Source organism: Aegilops tauschii, chromosome 3 (assembly GCF_002575655.3).
Source record: "Aegilops tauschii subsp. strangulata cultivar AL8/78 chromosome 3, Aet v6.0, whole genome shotgun sequence".
In the NCBI taxonomy this organism is placed as follows: domain Eukaryota; kingdom Viridiplantae; phylum Streptophyta; class Magnoliopsida; order Poales; family Poaceae; genus Aegilops; species Aegilops tauschii.
In genome coordinates, this window is record NC_053037.3 from 91,441,001 (window position 1) to 91,460,222 (window position 19,222).

The following is a 19,222-nucleotide window of genomic DNA, read 5'->3' on the forward strand; positions in this document are numbered from 1 at the left end:
ATTAAAAGTGCTTTTCTAAATGGTGAAATTGAGGAGGAAGTTTATGTTAAACAACCTCCCGGCTTTGTCAATCCTAAGAAACCCGATCATGTTTACAAACTTCACAAAGCTCTTTATGGTCTTAAACAAGCTCCTAGAGCATGGTATAAATGCTTGACTAAGTTCCTTATTGAAAAAGGTTTTGAGATTGGAAAGATTGATTCTACTCTTTTTACTAAAAGGGTTAATGGTGAATTATTTGTGTGCCAAATTTATGTTGATGATATCATATTTGGTTCGACTAACCCTCATTTTAGTGAAAAGTTTGGGAAGGTAATGTCAAAGAAGTTTGAGATGTCTATGATGAGTGAACTCAAGTTCTTTCTTGGTTTGCAAATCAAGCAAACTAAGGAAGGCACCTTTGTTTCTCAAACAAAGTACACTAAGGACTTATTCAAGAAGTTCAACATGCAAGAAAGCAAAGGTATGAAAACACCCATGCCTACTAGTGGACATCTTGACTTGACCAAGGATGGCAAATCGGTTGACCAAAAGGTTTACCGTTCTATGATTGGTTCATTGTTATATCTATGTGCCTCCCATCCCGATATTATGCTAAGTGTGTGCATGTGTGCACGATATCAAGCGGCCCCCAAAGAATGTCATCTTAAGGCTGTGAAAGGATAGTGAGATACTTAATTCACACACCAAATTTTGGCATTTGGTATCCTAAGAGGTCCTCTTTTGATCTTGTTGGATACTCGGATTCGGACTATGCCGGTGACAAAGTTTATAGGAAGTCCACTTCAGGTACTTGTCAATTTCTTGGTAGATCTCTTGTGTCTTGGTCCTCCAAGAAACAAAACTCGGTATCCTTATCCACCGCCGAAGCGGAATACATTGCCGCCGGTTCATGTGTTGCTCAATTACTTTGGATGACCCAAACCCTTAAGGATTATGGGATCTATGCAAAACATGTTCCATTGCTTTGTGACAATGAAAGTGATATTAAGATTGCTCACAATCCCGTGCAACATTCTCGAACTAAGCATATTGAAGTTCGTCATCATTTCATTCGAGATCATGTTGCTAAAGGAGACATTGATCTTAAGCATGTTCGCACCGATAAGCAATTGGCGGATATATTCACCAAACCGCTTGATGAGAAAGTATTTTGCCGTTTGAGAGGTGAATTGAACATCATTGATGCTTCAAACTTGGAGTAGATACTCCATTTGGATACATGCAAGGCATGAGCCTTTGACTAATCCTTGATATTTCTCTTATAATGATGATCATATGTCTTGGATATATTTGCACCCTTGCATTCTATCTAACCCTTGTAGGTACTTGGATGAATCAAAATCTACGAGATTGCAAATCACTCACATCTTGAGCAATCTCTACATCACCAAGTCTCTACACCATGGTGGTTGAAGACAAGGAAGCATGGAACCCCTCAACATATCCTTTGACAAATTCTATATATCAAATTTCATTTGGTATCAAATCTCATGATTGGCATTTTGGATTCACAAGTGCTCTTCCTTGCAAGACTAGCCCATGTAGGTAGATGAACTCAAACTACAAGTGGTGCTCCCAATCATTGATGAGCTACATCAACCTTGAGCATCCTACACAAGTTCAACTACATGATCAAGTTCAACACCACCACCCAAGGTATGTTATTCCATCTTAGAGAAGCTTTACCCCAAGACATGGGTCAAAGCAGCTCAACAAGATGTGAATACATCAAAATGCTTGAACGAAAATGGTAACCCCATTTTGAGCTTAAACAATGAGTATGACCTATGATCAAGTGTTCTCACTTGACTCCTCAGTCAATATACTCTAACATAGGTGACTTTGTCGCCGACCAGTTCTAGATGAAGTTCTCTAGTGTTTCTCTGTGTTCTTGCATTTGTCTCTTGCATACTTGTTTCCCTTCTTTAAAAAAAACTTCATCTAGATTTCTTTTCTTTTCTCTGTTTTGTTCTGCATTTCCTACATCCAATTCATTGCAAATCCTTCAGTTAATTCCTTGCAAATCTTTGAGAGATCTTATTTTCCTAGTGAGCTGAGGTAACAAAAGTTCTCTCTGTGTTGAACTCGGACACACCGGTCTGTCGCTTTCGGTCAAACCGAACCATCTCGGTGCCACCGAAGAAAACAACTCGGTGTTATCGATTTCAATGCTGAGAAGACAATTTGTCATTTGTTCCTGCATATTTGTTCCAGCTCCACTCGATGATTCTTGTCCTCTACCTGCATCACATTCTACATGCTACTTTGCTATGTGACTCAAGGACCAAACCTATTTTGACTCACACTCCAGAAGATCCCTTCTTGGAAATTGATGTCAAAGGGGGAGAGAGAGCGCACATCAAAGCTTAATCACATCAAAAGGGGGAGAGAGATAATCACATCAGAGGGAGAGAGAGAGACCCCAGATGCTTGGTATTCAAGAGGATAGAAGTTACATGTCTTTAAGAGGGGAAAGACATATTAGTTTGTGTTATGTTTTCTATGCTCTGATTCTCTGATTTGTTTTGCTTTGCTCTGATTTTCTTTCCCCTATCTTCTCCCATTAAGATTCAGGGGAGAAAGACATCTAAGGGAAGGAAATCTTTGAATTCATTGCATATTTTTTACCTTTGGGGACATGTCTATATCCAATAGAGTACCTAGTACTCACTCTCTACATGTCATCCCAATCTTGGTACTCTTGTGGTTTCCTGCTCTTGCTCTGTTTGGTAGATGTTTCTGTGTTATCTAACCTTGTTTACTCAGGTTCATCTCTTCCAAAGCCATCTCAAGACCACAAGGTAAGTATATGCATGACGCTCATGTGCATGATGATGTCTTGCTGATGTACATATTGTTTGCAAGAAGGACTCATGAACATGGAGGTACAATTCCTATATTCACATCTTTTGCTCTGATGCATATAGCCAAGATACATGTAACACATTGCTTGCTCTGTCATGCTTATGCAGTCACATGCTCTCACATTCTATATTTACATGATTGCACACATGTAGGGGAGCCTATGCATGTTACATGTCTCGCCAAAGCTTTACTTGCTATTCTCTATATCTTTATCTAAAGCTTTGACGTATGTTGTCATCAATTACCAAAAAGGGGGAGACTGAAAGCACAAGTGCTCCCTGGGTGATTTTGGTAATTAATGTCAACATATCTCTTGTTGGACTAATGCTTTTATCTAGTATATTTCACATGAGTTCAACAGTGGAGTGGCGTGGACAAGAGGATGTGGAACCCCTTCTAGATGCTAAGGACAGAAGATTGGCAAAAGCTCAAGACTCTTCATTTTCATTTTAGTGATCCAAGATCACATTGAGTCCATAGGAAAGCCAATACTATTAAAAGGGGATGAGGTGTTGCTTAATGGCTTGCTTGCTCAAAGTGCTTAGTGATATGCTTCAAAGCCCTCAACCACTTTCTCACATCCACATTTGTCCCAAAACAAAAGTCAAACTCGGCCCTACCGATTTGATCTATCCGGCGCCACCGAGTTCACTTTGACATAGCCACTGCCAGAAACCCTAGTCATTTCGGTCTCACCGATGGGATCTCGGTCCCATCGAGATGGGCTTGCAAACTCTCTGGTGCCTGTTGCAATAATTTCGGTCTGACCAAGATTTGCAATCGGTCTCACCGAGTGTGCTTGACCAACTCTCTGGTTAGCTTATTACCAAAATCGGTCCCACCGAGTTTGTGTAATCGGTCAAACCGAGATGAGGTTTTACCCTAACCCTAGCACATCGGTCCCACCGGGTTGATCATATCGGTCCCACCGAAAAGCCTAACGTTCACATTTTGAACTGAATCGATCTGACCGAGTTTTCTGATTCGGTCCCACCGAGTTTGGTAAATTTTGTGTAACGGTTAGATTTTATGTGGAGGCTATATATACCCCTCCACCCACTCTTCATTCGTGGAGAGAGCCATCAGAACGTGCCTACACTTCCAGCATACATATTCTGAGAGAGAACCACCTACTCATGTGTTGAGACCAAGGTATTCCATTCCAACCACAAGAATCTTGATCTCTAGCCTTCCCCAAGTTGCTTTCCACTCAAATCTTCTTTCCACCAAATCCAAATCTGTGTGAGAGAGTTGAGTGTTGGGGAGACTATCATTTGAAGCACAAGAGCAAGGAGTTCATCATCAACACACCATCTATTACCTTTTGGAGAGTGGTGTCTCCTAGATTGGTTAGGTGTCACTTGGGAGCCTCCGTCAAGATTGTGGAGTTGAACCAAGGAGTTTGTACAGGCAAGGACATCGCCTACTTCGTGAAGATCTACCCTAGTGAGGCAAGTCCTTCGTGGGCGATGGCCTTGATGGGATAGACAAGGTTGCTTCTTCGTGGACCCTTCGTGGGTGGAGCCCTCCGTGGACTCGCGCAACCGTTACCCTCCGTGGGTTGAAGTCTCCATCAACGTGGATGTACGATAGCACCACCTATCGGAACCACGGAAAAAATCTTCGTGTCTCCAGTTGCGTTTGCATACTCCAATCCCATCCCTTTACATTCTTGCAACTTGCATGCTTTACTTTCCGCTGCTCATATACTCTTGTCATGTTTGCTTGAAATGTATTGTGAATGTTTAAACTTGTGCTAAAACTCCACCTTAACTTGAAGAAATTAGAAACTGCTACCTTTCTTTGTTAAGGGTCTAATCACCACCACCCCCCCTCTAGACACCTCTTCTCGGTCCTTTCACCATCCTCTGAGGACTTTGAGCGAATATCATGAAGTGAGGAAAACCCAAACCCAAACACCTACAAACCCAAAGTGATTGAGCATCACTGAAGAGATTGTTCCTATGTGGAATCGACGCTTGTTACCTTTGAGGACTGTGCATCCTTCAGACGGTTAGGCGTCATGGTCTAGAGCATCGAAGAGGAAATTGTAGATCGCAGAGTGACCGAGTTTGTGAAGTTTTGGAAGTCACATGAAGACTTACCACGAGTGATTGGGCAAGGTCTGCGTGACCTTATCTCAAGGAGAATACGGTGAGGACTGTGTGTCCTCAGGTTTAAATAACTAGCCGCTCCAACCAGACGTACGACTGTCACAACAGTTGGAACTGGTCTACCAAATCACTGTCTTCACCGAGCTACTGGTTCTATTTCCTCATCCCTTTCATTTCCTCATTATTGTGTTGTTGTACTTGATCGTTACTGTTTGAAGACTTTGACTGAAGACTTTCTCAATTTCCTCAATTCTATTTCTTCAGTCAGTTTGTCTTCAGCCTGCTTATCCTGTGTTTACGCTACTTGTACTCAGTGCTTGTTTTCATTTCATCATGATGATTGTGCTACTGCTCTATTATGCTTGCATCTAAGTACTTATTCCGCTGCTAGTCGTTTGTGACTTAGGAATTTCCTCACCTTGAAATTCCTCAGTGACGAATTTGTAAAAATTGCCTATTCACCCCCTCTAGTCGATATAACGCACTTTCAGTGGACTACTCCCTCCTCATCATGGAGGCCGCCGGGATGATGAAGACGGCCTCCGGTGATGATTTCCCCCTCCGGCAGGGCGTCAGAACAGTGTCTAGATTGGTTTTTCATGGCTACAGAGGCTTGCGGCGGCGGAACTTCTGATCTAGGGTTATTTCTGGGGATTTCTCTATTTATATAATTTTTTGGCGTCGGTCTCACGTCAAGATGGGCTTCGAGGGGCCCACTACCCACCAGGGCTAGCCAGCCCCCCTGACGCGCCCTGATGCCCAGTGGGGCCCTCGTGGCTCTTCTAGCCCTCCCACGAAGCTTCTAGTGCCTCTTTTCTTCCAAAAAAATCATCAAAAACTTTCGCTGCATTTGGAGAACTTTGATTTCTGCACAAAAAACAACACCACGGTAGTTTTGCTGAATACAGCGCCAGTCTAGGTTAGTTCCATTTAAATCATATAAAATTGCCCCCAAACCATATGATTTTTTTGTAAACATGGCATGAATACTTCATAAATTATAGATACGTTGGAGACGTATCAGTAGGCATGATTTGTTTTCTACTACATTCCCCAACAACATGCTGGATAGTGGTCTTTGAGTGAAGCATTAGTAGTAGATGTAGTTAGATTAATGGTCTACTTATCACATACGTAATGCCTATATCAAATTATACCATGAATGATCCTAGTCATAAATATAAATATTGCAACTTAATCGCTGCCTAATTGTACTTTTTTCACCACACCACACTTGTATGCTTGAGAGAGATGCCATTAGTGAACTTATGTCGCCTGGGTCTATTCTCATTTACTGAAGTCTTCATCGCAATTCCTACTTTTGCTTTACCGTTTTACTTTGCTACGAACTATCTCTATCACTTGCATTTTAGTCTTATAATTAGCAAGACAAGGGGCTTAACATTCCTCTTGCCATGTTGGGGACAAACGTGTTTTGTGTGCAGGTACCATTCACTTTGTTTGTTAGGTGGCTCCTAATGGCTTGATAAAACTTGGTTCTCTAATCGAGGAAATACTTACTGCTAAGTTACATCACCTTTACACTTGGGGGATCCCAACCACTCGTACGAGAGAGCAAGCAATGTCCTTACTTTTCTTTATGAAAAACTTTAAGGAGGCTTTGGAGATTAAAAATGTTTCAAGGAAACATGAGTTACGGACACGACAACTTCTAAGCCCACACAAATGTTCCACCATGTTTAGTAACAGATGCTCAATTGACAATCAAGTGATGAATACTTTGGCTCTTCAAGTTGTGGTAGATAGCTTGTAAGATAAATATATGTGTTTCCCCGTTCCGGATGGTCGCATGAAGGAGGATAATTTTCTATGGATTAAGGATAAATACATTAAGAACCATTGAGACTGGACTAACAAATATCTATCTATTCCTAATGATGCATGCTACATGTGTCTCTAAAATTCCTGTTGGAATTTGTGATGACACCATGTAGTTGACAAGTATTTTTTGATGGGGGGACAAAAAGAGAGAGAGAAAAGGTAAACTGGTAGGCTTGGGAGGATATCACCAGGCCTAAAGGGCACTAGATGACTCGTTGCACCAATTTGCGCAGAGACCAACTGCAACCCATAAGTCAAGTAAGCTATTTGAAACATAAAATGGAAGTTAAGTGTACTAATGGAAGAGACCAACTGCAGCCATTGGCACAAAGCCGTTTCCCATATATGGTTTGCAAGTGATTATGTTTGTATTGCATTTGTATCTACCATGTATACTTACCAATGACAGAAACCCATATCCTTCTTTCGTCGGCTAGAGCAACCCATCATCTAATAGTGTCCTGCCTAGGTGGTCTCTCACCACGTCGTCTCCCAGCCAGGTGGGCCAGGACGGGGACCCCATGTTGGTTCATGAGTGGGCCGTGTTAGACGACCCATGGCATATCAAGGCTTTTGAAGTTTTGTAGTGTACTCCAAGATGCCAGATTCGTCGTAGACTCGATTTCCTCATATGTAGCCGACTAGGACAATGCAACCCTAGGCCCCTTGGTATCTACATAAACTGAGGGGCAGGGCCCGAGGAGTGATACTTTTCAAACGTATCTATAAATTTTGATTGTTAAATGCTATTATATTGTCATTCTTACATACTTTGGCCATCATTTTATATTATTTTTCTAGACTAACAGATTAATCTAGTGCCTAGTGCTGGTTCCTGTTTTTTGCTTGTTTTTGGTTCTATAGAAAATTGATACCTACAAAGGTCCAAACAAGACAAAAACTTTTTGACGATTCTTTCTCGAACATAAGAGACCCTAGAAGCTTCAGGAGGTGACCATATGTACTTGTGCACATGATCATTGGTATTGACATTGCTTAATTGAATGTTACTTGTATGAGTTATCACAATAGATTTATCTCTTGTCTCTTTCTTGTTCTAAGGCCCCATAGTTATCTGGGATCCCGTAAATCGGTCAAGGAGGAGGTAAAGTGCAAGGACACGTGGAAGGCTAGCCGATGAAAGTAAGGATTAGCATGATATACTAAAGGTTGTACCGTAGTCGAAAAAAATCCTTGGGGGCCATGAGTTGCAGTCATTAAACGTCCAAGGCGCTGGTCTCGAGATGTCCTTAATGGGATCCCGTAAATCGATCAAGGAGGAGGTAAAGTGCAAGGACACGTGGAAGGCTATAGCGAAAGCCGATGAAAGTAAGGATTAGTATGATATACTAAAGGTTGTACCGTAGTCGAAAAAAAATCCTTGGGGACCATGAGTTGCAGTCACTAAACGTCCAAGGCGCTGGTCTCGAGGTGTCCTTAATAACCAAGGTAACCCCTACGCGATGTTAAGAGTAATGGTTGGACATAGACTCACGATGCAGGTTGCTGATCAGTCCAAGCCTTATTTGGAAGCACCCCCACTCTCGCGTTGAGAACACATCATAAAGTTGTCTACCAAGACCATGTTGGAAATCAAGATAAGATCCTCAGTGCAGGTGTAAGCTTGTAAGTAAAGTCCTCATACCCTAGCCTATTTCATATCATTGTTTTCTCGCAAAGTACAATTTGCGATATTCGGTCCCGGAAATTGGAACTTCTAACGACAACAATAGCTTGTTTGAATCCATGTCTATTAGCATTACTTCCAATGGGTTCGATACCCAAGGTCACCCTTAAGGAAAAAGTTAGGACTATCTGCATCCGAAACCGGATCAAAGGCAATCAACATTTTTTTGGCGCCGTTGCCGGGGAAGCATCTTTGCTACCCCTAGCGAGGTGACTAAGAGGCGTTGTTTTAGCTTTTTTCAGTTTCAGTTTCATGTTTGTCTTTAGAGTCTTTTTTCGCAATTGTTGAACCCCCTCCCCCCGCCCACAATAAAATCACAGCTAAGAAACTTGGGGAGTTTGCAACTCGCAATGAAAATTTTGTGCTTGCTCCTACCACTTTACCTGATGTTGCAGCCGAGCAGTTTAAGATCAAAGCTTGCCTTGTCACGATGGTTCAACAGAACCATTTTGGAGGGTCTGCATCCAAGGACGCGGATATGCACTTGCACACTTTCACTGAATTATGTGATATGACACATATAAAAGACTTGAACTTGACGCTTTGAAGTTGTATCTATTTCCTTTCTCTTCGCATCTAAATGCCAGCGCCGCACTGGCTTCGCATGGCCGCACCTTCCGGCGGCAGCGGTAGAAACCCTCCCGTGGCGCATGCGAGGTGCGTCGCGGTAGTGGGATGGGGAAAAGTAAAAGTGGCAAGGGAGCGTAGTTTCAAACTGGCTAGCCTTTTTTTCAAAGACAACTGGGTAGCCTTAGGCCCTGTTTGTTTGAGTTTCAGGAACCAGATTCAACTTTGTCAGTGAAGCTGAATCTGAAATCTGAAACAAACAATTGTTTCGAATCAGCTTTGCTAGTGAAACTGAATCTGGAATCTGAAACAAATAGCTATTTCAAATCAGCTTTGCCAGTGAAGCTGAATCTAGATTTGGACCACTTTTAGTGCAATTTGTTGAAGCACCTCAAAGTGTACTTCGGTCGCCAAGCTGATTTTGCGAATCAGCTTTACCACTAAAGCGGATCTACAGGTGAGTCGAATTCAATCAAAGCTGGAACAAACATGATCTTGTATAACTGTGAATCAGCTTTGCCACTAAAGTGAATCCCTAGGTGAATCGAATCAAATCAAAGCTGAAACAAACAAGACCATAATCCACTGATGTGATGATTGTTGCATACAGTTTTTAGGATGATTGATGCATATAATTATGGAAATGCTAGAAAAACTGACGTCATATATTTAGGCAGGGCAAATCAAACGTTTTTCATGGCAATTAATGTTGGCGCGAGTATGTTAAATTTAGTTTGTAAGCACGGCAATTTTTTGACAAGAAATGAACCAAGGCGGATTTGCCATATTTGCCAACTAAACTTGTCATTCTCGTCAAACATAATTTGCCATGTCTAAAAAAATCACTAGATATTTTCGGTCCTATAATTATGCATCTATGTATCCGTGTGGAGCGAAAAGGAAAAAGCTACTCCTAGGTATTATCAACTCTCGGAGGCTTAGATGCTCTCCCATCCTCGAAAGCGCTTGTGTGGATTTTGTAATCATTTTTTAACTGGCCACACATGACAGACACCGCTGCTTGCCTGCCTATATAGACACAGGGAGCTGGTGCTGGAAGGCAGAGGCAAGCTAGCTTCTTCCATGGCTGCCGTTAGAGATGAATCAGACTACGACAGTAGCCGTCCGTCATCGCTCACGGCGTTGGGCTCCCGCCGGAGCTGGATCAGCGACATTGGCAGCTCCAGCTCGGTCTCTGGCGGCGGCGAGACCCCCTGCCGCCACAACAAGCCCCACAAGGCCAACCATGCCGAGTGGGAGGCCATCGCGCGCGTCCGCGCAGCCGCCGCCGGCGGCAGCGTCGGGCTGGACCACTTCCGCCTCGTGCGGCGCCTCGGCAGCGGCGACCTCGGAAACGTCTACCTGTGCGAGCTCCGCGAGCCGCCGCACCGGCCGTCGTCTTCCGGGCGCCTCTACTACGCCATGAAGGTTGTGGACAAGGACGCGCTGGCGTTCCGCAAGAAGCTCCGGCGCGCGGAGGTGGAGCGGGAGATCCTCCGCGCCCTCGACCACCCCTTCCTGCCCACGCTATACGCCGACTTCGAGGCGTCGCACTACGCCTGCCTCGTCATGGAGTTCTGCCCCGGCGGTGACCTCCACGTTGCCCGGCAGCGGCAGCCCGGCCGCCGGTTCAGCGTCGCCTCCGCGAGGTATCAAATATCATTACCAATCCCCCCGTTCAACTTCTTCATGCATGCATGCATTGTGCTTGTGCTTGTGCAAGCACCACCATTTTCCGGATTTGCAACACATTGATTCGAATATCCCATGGCCTGAAGCTTACGCGTGGGATGAAAAGCTGAGATTCTCTCTGTTTCAGGGTCAAGCTTTGTCTCCGTGTCACTCCTTTTTTTAAAGCATGGCACCACTTTGAGCTAGTGTAGTGTAGTAATCTTCTTTCCATGTGCAATGTGCATATGCATTTGCATTGGTGCTTTATTTCATACACTTTTTGTCTCGCCGTGCATGCCTATCTAAGCAGATCTTTTGAGAACCCACTTGGGCTAATGATTTGAGCTGCGCGCGCATGCATGCATGGCGACATGCATATTATCTACTGTATCTTTGTGTGGCGCTGGCTGAGCTGATAGAGATCGATCGCCGAATGATGTACGGCAGATTCTACGCGGCGGAGACGGTGCTGGCGCTGGAGTACCTGCACATGATGGGGGTGGTGTACCGGGACCTCAAGCCGGAGAACGTCCTGGTGCGCGCCGACGGCCACATCATGCTCTCCGACTTCGACCTCTCCCTCAAGTGCGACGACGTCGTCCCCAAGCTCCTCCGCCAACCGAGAGGGGACAGCGACGGCGCCAACCCGAGCTTGACCCATGGTCACTCGTCGTCGTGTGTCCCGCCGATCCAGCCGGTGCTGTCATGCCTGTTCAACGGTGTAACACGCAAGCGCCAAGTGCCTATGCCGGACGCTGCGGCCGTGGACGCCGACGCCGACGAGCATTCCGAGCCCGAACAGACGTCTGATCCTGCAGAGGTGGTGGTGGAGCCCGTGGCGGCCCGGTCCAGGTCCTTCGTGGGCACGCACGAGTACCTGGCGCCGGAGGTGATCTCCGGGCAGGGCCACGGCAGCGCGGTGGACTGGTGGACGCTGGGGGTGTTCATGTACGAGATGGTGTACGGCCAGACGCCGTTCAAGGGGGCGACCAACGAGGAGACCCTCGCCAACATCGTCAGCAAGCGGCCCGTGGCCTTCCCGCGGGTCCCGGCGTCGGCGAGCTGCGGGGAGCGGGAGGAGCTGCTCCGGGCGCAGGACCTCATGGCCCGGCTCCTGGCGAAGTGCCCCGGGAAGCGGCTGGGGAGCTGCACGGGGTCGGGCGAGGTGAAGCGGCACGCGTTCTTCCGGGGCGTGAACTGGGCGCTCGTCAGGTCCGTCCGGCCGCCGGAGGTGCCCGTGCCGGCAGCGCCGGTGGCAAGGAGCAAGGCGAAGACGATGAGCAGGAAGGAGCGGCGGGAGCCGTACAAGCAGCAACACGAGGACCATTTCGACTACTTTTGAGTTGACACCTTGTATTCTAGACTAGACGAGCAGACGGGATTAAGCGGTGTACATAAAGTTGGTACTGGTTCCACAACGAAAGAGTATTAGTTTGCATACGCCGAACCAGGACCTGACCGGAGATGGAGACGCTGTGGAGGAGAACAGAGCTAAGGCCAACTCCAACGCGCGACCCTAAATGATCCGGCCGCGTCCGTTTGGGCGTAAACGGACAGAACAGGCCGCTCAACGCGCGGCCGCAAACGGATCATCGTCTGTTCTTCGTCAGTTTTCGACCCATTCCTGGCCCAAAGTTGAGCTGCGTTTACGGTCGAACGGACAACGTGCGGACGGGCGGGATGTGCGCCCTTGTCCTCCCTTGACCTGCCTGCCGGGGACACGCCCGGCCACACTTTCCCTCCACTTTGCCCAAACCTCTCCCGCCGTCCCGCGCCGTCTCCCGCCTCTCCACCTCCACCATGGCCCCCGACCCGATGAATCTCGGCGACCCGCCCGCGGCCGCGCAGCCCGCGGCGAAGAAGAAGGGTACGAAGAAGCCGCGGTCAGAGCTCACATCGTCGAAGGTCGTCAAGCTCGCCGCCGAATCGGCCAAGAGGAGGAACCAGCGGGCGAAGGACAAGGAGAGGAAGGCTGGTGCGAGCTATGCCACCGAGGCGGCCACACTGCGTGCGGCGCAGCACCAGGCGGACATCGACGACAAGGAGTCCATCGTTGCCAAGGCGCACACCCTCCTCATGTTAGGGTTGTGCCGACCCCCGCCTGCCATGGCCGCAGCCAGCACAGGCTCGTCGGCCACTCGTCCTCCGCAACACCGTTCCCCGAGCTCGTCTGTCACGCCCGAGACGCATCGTGCGCTGCCCCTTCATAGCCATGGGCAGACACGGTTCTCCACCTCGCCGGACTGCAGCTGGTCGCTCCGGCCACTCCCGCGGGCGTCATCGACCTCAACGTCACGCCGGGGTATAGCTGCGGTGGCCAGCTGTCCGACGGGACGCAAAGGAAGAAGCCCTGGTCGTTCGCTTAGGCGAACATGGCCGGCGCCCGCAAGCTGTTCGGCGAAATGCCAATGCCGATGCCCACGACCGCCCTGAGTACTCGGCATTCATGGAGAATGTCATCTTCGAGGGCCGTGGTGAGGCCTTCCACGTCGACGGCCAGACCCAAGCTTTTGATCCTGGCGCCATCCAAAGCCAGGATGGCCGCGACCACTATGAAGACACTCAATTCGTCGACTGATGAAGATGAGGACGACCATGGCATGTCTTGGCATGAAGATGATTACTTGTATTGTGAAGATGAGGAAGAAGAGGTCGACATTTCGGTCGAGCAATTGATGTTTATCGATGAGCTCACCCAAAAGGCCGAGGCACAAAAGAGGAGGCAAAGCATTCGCACGGGATCGTACACCCAAGATGATGACACTTTGATTTGCGAGAGTTGGATGGAGATATGCCAAGATCCCATGAAAGGTGCCGAGCAAAAAGGAGCCGTCTTTTGGACAAGAGTTCACAAGAACTTTCATGAGTGAAGGAAGTTGGCCCCCTACCAATTTACAAGCCCACGCGGCATCAATTCAATCCAAAAGAGATGGGGTTCATCCAACACGAGTGCAACAAGTATTGTACCGCGCTTGAGAGCGTTCAAGCCCGCCCCGTGAGCGGCCTAGACCTTGGTGACTTGGTATGAACCTCTCGTTTTTGCATCATATGTCCATTCATGTTAGCATGCCATTTATGTTTCATGCATTTTGTGTCCTTTCATGTTACAATTGTGGCCGCATCTTTGATTGTGTAGGTATTCCAACCTTTGGAGGCCTTCAAGACCCGACACAAGAACAAGTTGTTTACTCTCACGCATTGTTGGGTGCTCATCAAAGATTGACCAAAGTTCAAAGACCAATATGCCACTCGTAAGAAGAAAGGAGGGAAGGCGCCCGTGGCTGATGAGGGAGACTTGCTCAAGAAGCCGAGGGGCAAGACAGGCACGAAGGCCGACGAGAAGCGTGATGCGTCTTCTATAGCCTTGCAAGGAACTTTGGAAAACATGATGAGACAAAAATAAGTGCGGGAGGAGAGGAGGGGCAAATGAAGATATACCTAGATCTTCAAACGAAGAAGCTTGACATGGAGGAGGCAGTGAAGATGAGGAAGCTTGACATCGAGGAAGCCGCTCAACTCAAGAAGCTCGAGATCGAGCCCACCAATGCTAAGACCAAAGCCAAAGAGGTGGCACTCGCGTTCATGAGCGTCGACAAGAACAACAATGTTACCGGATAGGAAGGCTTGGTTCGTGAACCGGCAGAAGGAGATGGTTGTTCGCGATAGCGTGAAGTAGGTGAGACCACGACCACGATGGATATCCATTTTGAAGGCTGGCTGATGTGGCAGCCGCAGGCTTTGTTGTCGGCGCCAAAAAACTTGTCATTTTGAAGGCTGGCTCGTGTGCTGGCCGCTGGCTTTGTTGCCGGCCCAAAAAACTTGTCCATTTTGAAGGCTGGCTCGTGTGCTGGCCGCTGGCTTTGTTGCCGGCCCAAAAAACTTGTCCATTTTGAAGGTTGGCTCATGTGTCGGCCGCTGGCTTTGTCACCGGCGTGAAACTTGCGTGATCATTCTGTAGGCCGCTGGCTTTGTTGTCGGCCGACATGAACTGGCGAGAACGCTGGCGCTACGTGAACTATGGCCATTTAGCTGCACCTTTGTTCTTGTTATATGTTGCATGCACAGCAGACGAGATGCAGCCGAAAATGCGGCTGTGCGTTGGGCGCGCGGTCGACGGATCCAGAAATTCGGACGGACACGGCCCCATCACCACCCCCAAGCTGACGAAACGGACGTCCATTTGGGTCGTGCGATTGGAGTTGGCCTGACAAATTCGAATGATTTTTTTTGTTAGGCGCATTGAACAGAATGATGTCGAATCGATAATCAGTGAGATGAAAAACTACAAGATGTTCTTTATCCCTCGTGTAGTCCAATCACGAGTCCCGTCTCCCGCGAGTAGGGCTGCAAGAAAAGCTCGAGGCTCGTGAGCCGCTCGAGATCGACTCGTCTTTTAGCTCGACTCGAGATCGACTCGAAAAAAAATGAGTCGAGTATGAACACTTTATGTAGCTCGATCGAGAAACGAGCCGATCTTGAGCCAGCATTGGCTCACTCGATTTTAGCTCGATGGCCCGATATCGTATATGTATATTGAATAACCTACATATCTATTGCTAAGAATTAGGATAATTCATTTTTATATATGTTCTGTATAATTTTTTTCTTCACTTTACCTACTAGCAAACATGGAAATTAAGCATGTAGAAAATTTATTCTCATCACGTGGCCAACCATGTGTTCAATATCTTATTATTTTGGTCAAAGTTTGAGAGCCGGTGCACCTTCGTCGCCTTCTATCCATTGTTATTAAATAGTAGTCTTCACCTGAGAAAGAATAAGTCGAATTTATAGTGATTTTTCTGTTCTATTGTGGTCTATCTTAATTTAAAATTTGCCTTAAAATAATTTTAAAAATCATCTTATTGAGCTCGAAACTAGCTCGAGATCGACTCGAGATCGTTACAAGCTGAGCACGAGCCACTTTCTGCAGCTCAACCTTGAGCTTCACACATTTTAAGCTCGCTCGAATTTTAGTATGAGTTGAGCTGAGTCTAGACCAACTCGCTCGAACTCGACTCGTTTGCAGCCCTACCCGTGAGGCTGCAGGATGAAGCTAGACGGGAAGTAACGTGAGGTCAACTGGGTTCATATTTCAAGAAGCAATAGTGATCAGCACCGTCCACTGTCCCTCCCTCCCCTTCCACGATCTGCCGTGCATATTTACCCACGGTATTGCCGCTATCGGATCAAGCACATGTTTTAGTGAGATTTTTTCTTTTGGCGTACGTGAACAAATTTGACAACAGTAATGCATGTATACAAACATACGTGCATGCCCGCCTGGAGAAAAGAAAACATGAACCGTGGTGCAAAGTTCAGTGCAGTGCAAATGCATGTATACAAATATACGTGAACAAATTTGCTCTCGTCTCGGTGCAGTGCAAAGTTCAGTGCTAGTCGCCGTAGAGATGTGCAGGCAGGGTGAGCAGGCCAAGGGAAGTGAAGGATCAGAGAGAGACGGCAGCGGCCAATGGGGGGCCCCTGCCCGCCTGCCGGGTGGTGGTGCCGGCTCTCATGGCGTCCTCGCGCACGCGCGTTTTGTCCCGGTTACCCGTGCGCGGCACTGGCACCCCACCTACCAGCTTCCATGGCGCGCACTCACCCTCACCCTGGCACACACACGCACAGTCGCTCCGTCGCTCGCCTCACCCCGCCGATCGATGCAGGCTTTGCTTGGCGCCAATCGCCGTCCGCTCCGCCCCGGAAGAGGAGACCTTGGCCGGCCTGCATGATTGCTGGATCTGCTCGCCGATATCGCGACATCATGGCGGCACTGTTCACCCACACATGCATGCCCAGACCCATTTCTTCGCACCGCAGCTCCTCCCCTCGGTCCGCTCGTCGATCGATGCATCCATCCGTTTGCTCGCTTCTCTGTTCTCTGGTCATCACCACGTATGCCCGACCAGCTGCCGCCGAGCTAGCCTGGCATGCGTCATGCGTGACCGTCCCTGTGCAACCACACGTCCTGGCACCGGCCGGACAACGGAGTTGTGCGGCCTGCATGTGCCTGAGCGGCATGTCAGTGTGATGTACTACTACTACCTCCCTCCTGGTTTACTCATCCTTTTGTATTTTATGCCAAAGTTTGATCTTAAATTTAACTAACAAAATATTAATGCAAGTCACAAAAAATAATATAATTAAAAACTATGTTCAAGTACAAATCCAACGATATAGTTTTTGATGACATGTATTAATATTTTATTAGTTAAATTTATAGTCAAAATTGGCACAAAACACAAAGGAAACTTATAAACCAGGACCGAGGTAGTACCAATGATACTTCTTTTTTTCAGGCAAACTTGTGCCCTACATGGAAGGCCACCGCACTCATGTTAAACCGCAAACAGGCCCAAGACCTAGAAGATTACAAGATCAACACTGCATATTACGGACGCGTCTGTACCACGCTTATGGCATTTCCTATTTGACGCCTCCAGCGCTCGCTAATGTGCATTTTGTTAAGTGGCGCTGAAGGCGCTCTTACCTGGGTCGGCCCATACCCATTCTAATATTTGTGGACTCCGAAAAAGTATGCACGCGACCAGCTTCGAACACCAAACCTCAACGTTTGAAAGGCAACGCACAACCTGTAGGCTATCCCACCCGATTGTGAAACAATGCTTTTTTTATTTCCTTTTATTTCTTTCCTCAGTTAGTGTCTTTGTATTTCCCTTTCTCCTTTTATGTTTTACGTTTTCCTTTTTTCCTAATTTTTCCAAACGCATGACCATTTTTCAAAATCAATAAACTTTTTTGAATTTTGTGAACTTGTCTTCAAAATTGATGATTTTTTCCAATTCCGTGAACTTTTTCCAAAATTGATGATTTTTTTAGTATTTTCTGAACTTTTTTTTTTCCAAAATCAATGATCCTTTTTTCAAATTGATTAACTTTTTCACAATTTGTTTTTTTTCTAAATCGATGAACACCTACCAATTTTTGTGATTTTTTTCAAAACCATGAACTTTTTTGAAATATTGGTGCACTTTTTTCAAAGTTGATGAACTTTTTTTCAAAATTGATGAACATTTCTTCAATTGTTATGATCTTTTTGTTTCAAATTTGTGATTTTTTTTCAAAATTGATGATTCTTTTCAAACTCGATGAACTTTTTGTCATATTTTTCTAAAATTCCATGAACTTTTTTTAGCTTGTGATTTTTTTGCATTCATGATTTGTTTTCATGATTTTCTATTTTTTTCAAAAGTCAACGATTGATTGGTCAACGGTAGACTAGTCAACCTTGACCAGTCTACAACACTGAGGTTTTTCAAAAATTACTAGAAGGAAGTGCCGAGTGAGTGGCGCACGCGTTGGGCCGGCCTAATTTTGTGGCTGAGTGAGCGCTACTTCCACGAACCGGCCCTTGAAAAGCTGTATAGATTTTTTTAAGGGTTAAACCAAGCTTTATTTATCAAAAACGACATGGCGTGGGATACAAATTGGGTCGTGGGGTTGGCCAAACCAGATGTGACACCTCAGACCTAATAAAAGTGAGTGCTTGGCTAGACTATGCGCTTCCAAGTTGGTAATGATGTAATTTTGTTTTCGAATGTCGTATTTCTAAGATGGACGCATGTATTGATTTTTTTTTCTTTATTTTTAGAAGAGGACGCATGTATAGATAGGAGCGAGGGAAGCGAGGTGGACGCATGTCTCGCGTCAACCGCTCGCGACCATGCGCCGGCTGAGCACAGGACTGCAGTCGCACGTCTAGCTAGCTAGCGTGTTTCTTCTTCTCAAATAAAAAAGTTTTTTTTGAAAGTCAGCATTTTATTGATTAAGCAATAAAGTCATACAAGGTCTCTCGGATACAATCCGGAACAGAATTGAAAACACACAACAAACTAGAGTTTTTACAAGAATAAAAAAGTTAGCGTGCTTCTTTACGTCTTTTCCTTCGGTTTTTTACATTCTTTTTGTTTTTTGCTTTCCTGCTTAAGTTTTGTATATATTTCGAAATACTCTAAACATATATATTATAAAAATCATTTCACATAATTTTTTGAATAAATGTTGCTCATGTATTTAAAAACAATGTTAACTAAGCATTTGAAAATAATGTTAAGCAAGTATTTGAAAAATGTTAATCAAGTATTTAGATAATTTTAAATGTGTGTAGAAATTTTTTGGTCATGAATTTAAGAAATGTTAAAGTTGTAATTAAAAATGTTAAATATGTATAAACAAATGTTGAGCATGTATTAAAAAATGTTAAACTTGTATATAATTTTTTTAAATGTGTCTAGAAAAATGTTGAGCATGTATTGAAAAAAAATGTAAACTTGTATTTGAAAGATGTTAATTAAACATTTGAAAAAATGTTAAATATGTATAGAAAACATGATGACCATGTATTAAAGAAATTTAACCTGATTTTTGAAAAATGTTAAATGTGTATCTCAAAAATGTTGATCATGTATTGAATAAATGTTAATCTTGTATTTGAAAAAAATTAAACATG

At 45.7% G+C, this 19,222-nt stretch overlaps 1 protein-coding gene across 1 annotated transcript; it reads left to right on the plus strand.

Moving 5' to 3' along the window:
- Positions 1-10,085: 10,085 nt before the first annotated feature.
- On the plus strand, positions 10,086-12,189 carry LOC109777925 (protein kinase PINOID 2). Its single transcript, XM_020336489.4, has 2 exons — positions 10,086-10,727; positions 11,197-12,189. Exons 1-2 carry the CDS (start codon positions 10,162-10,164, stop codon positions 12,089-12,091), a joined length of 1,461 nt encoding a protein of 486 aa, XP_020192078.1. The 5' UTR covers positions 10,086-10,161; the 3' UTR covers positions 12,092-12,189.
- Positions 12,190-19,222: the final 7,033 nt, after the last annotated feature.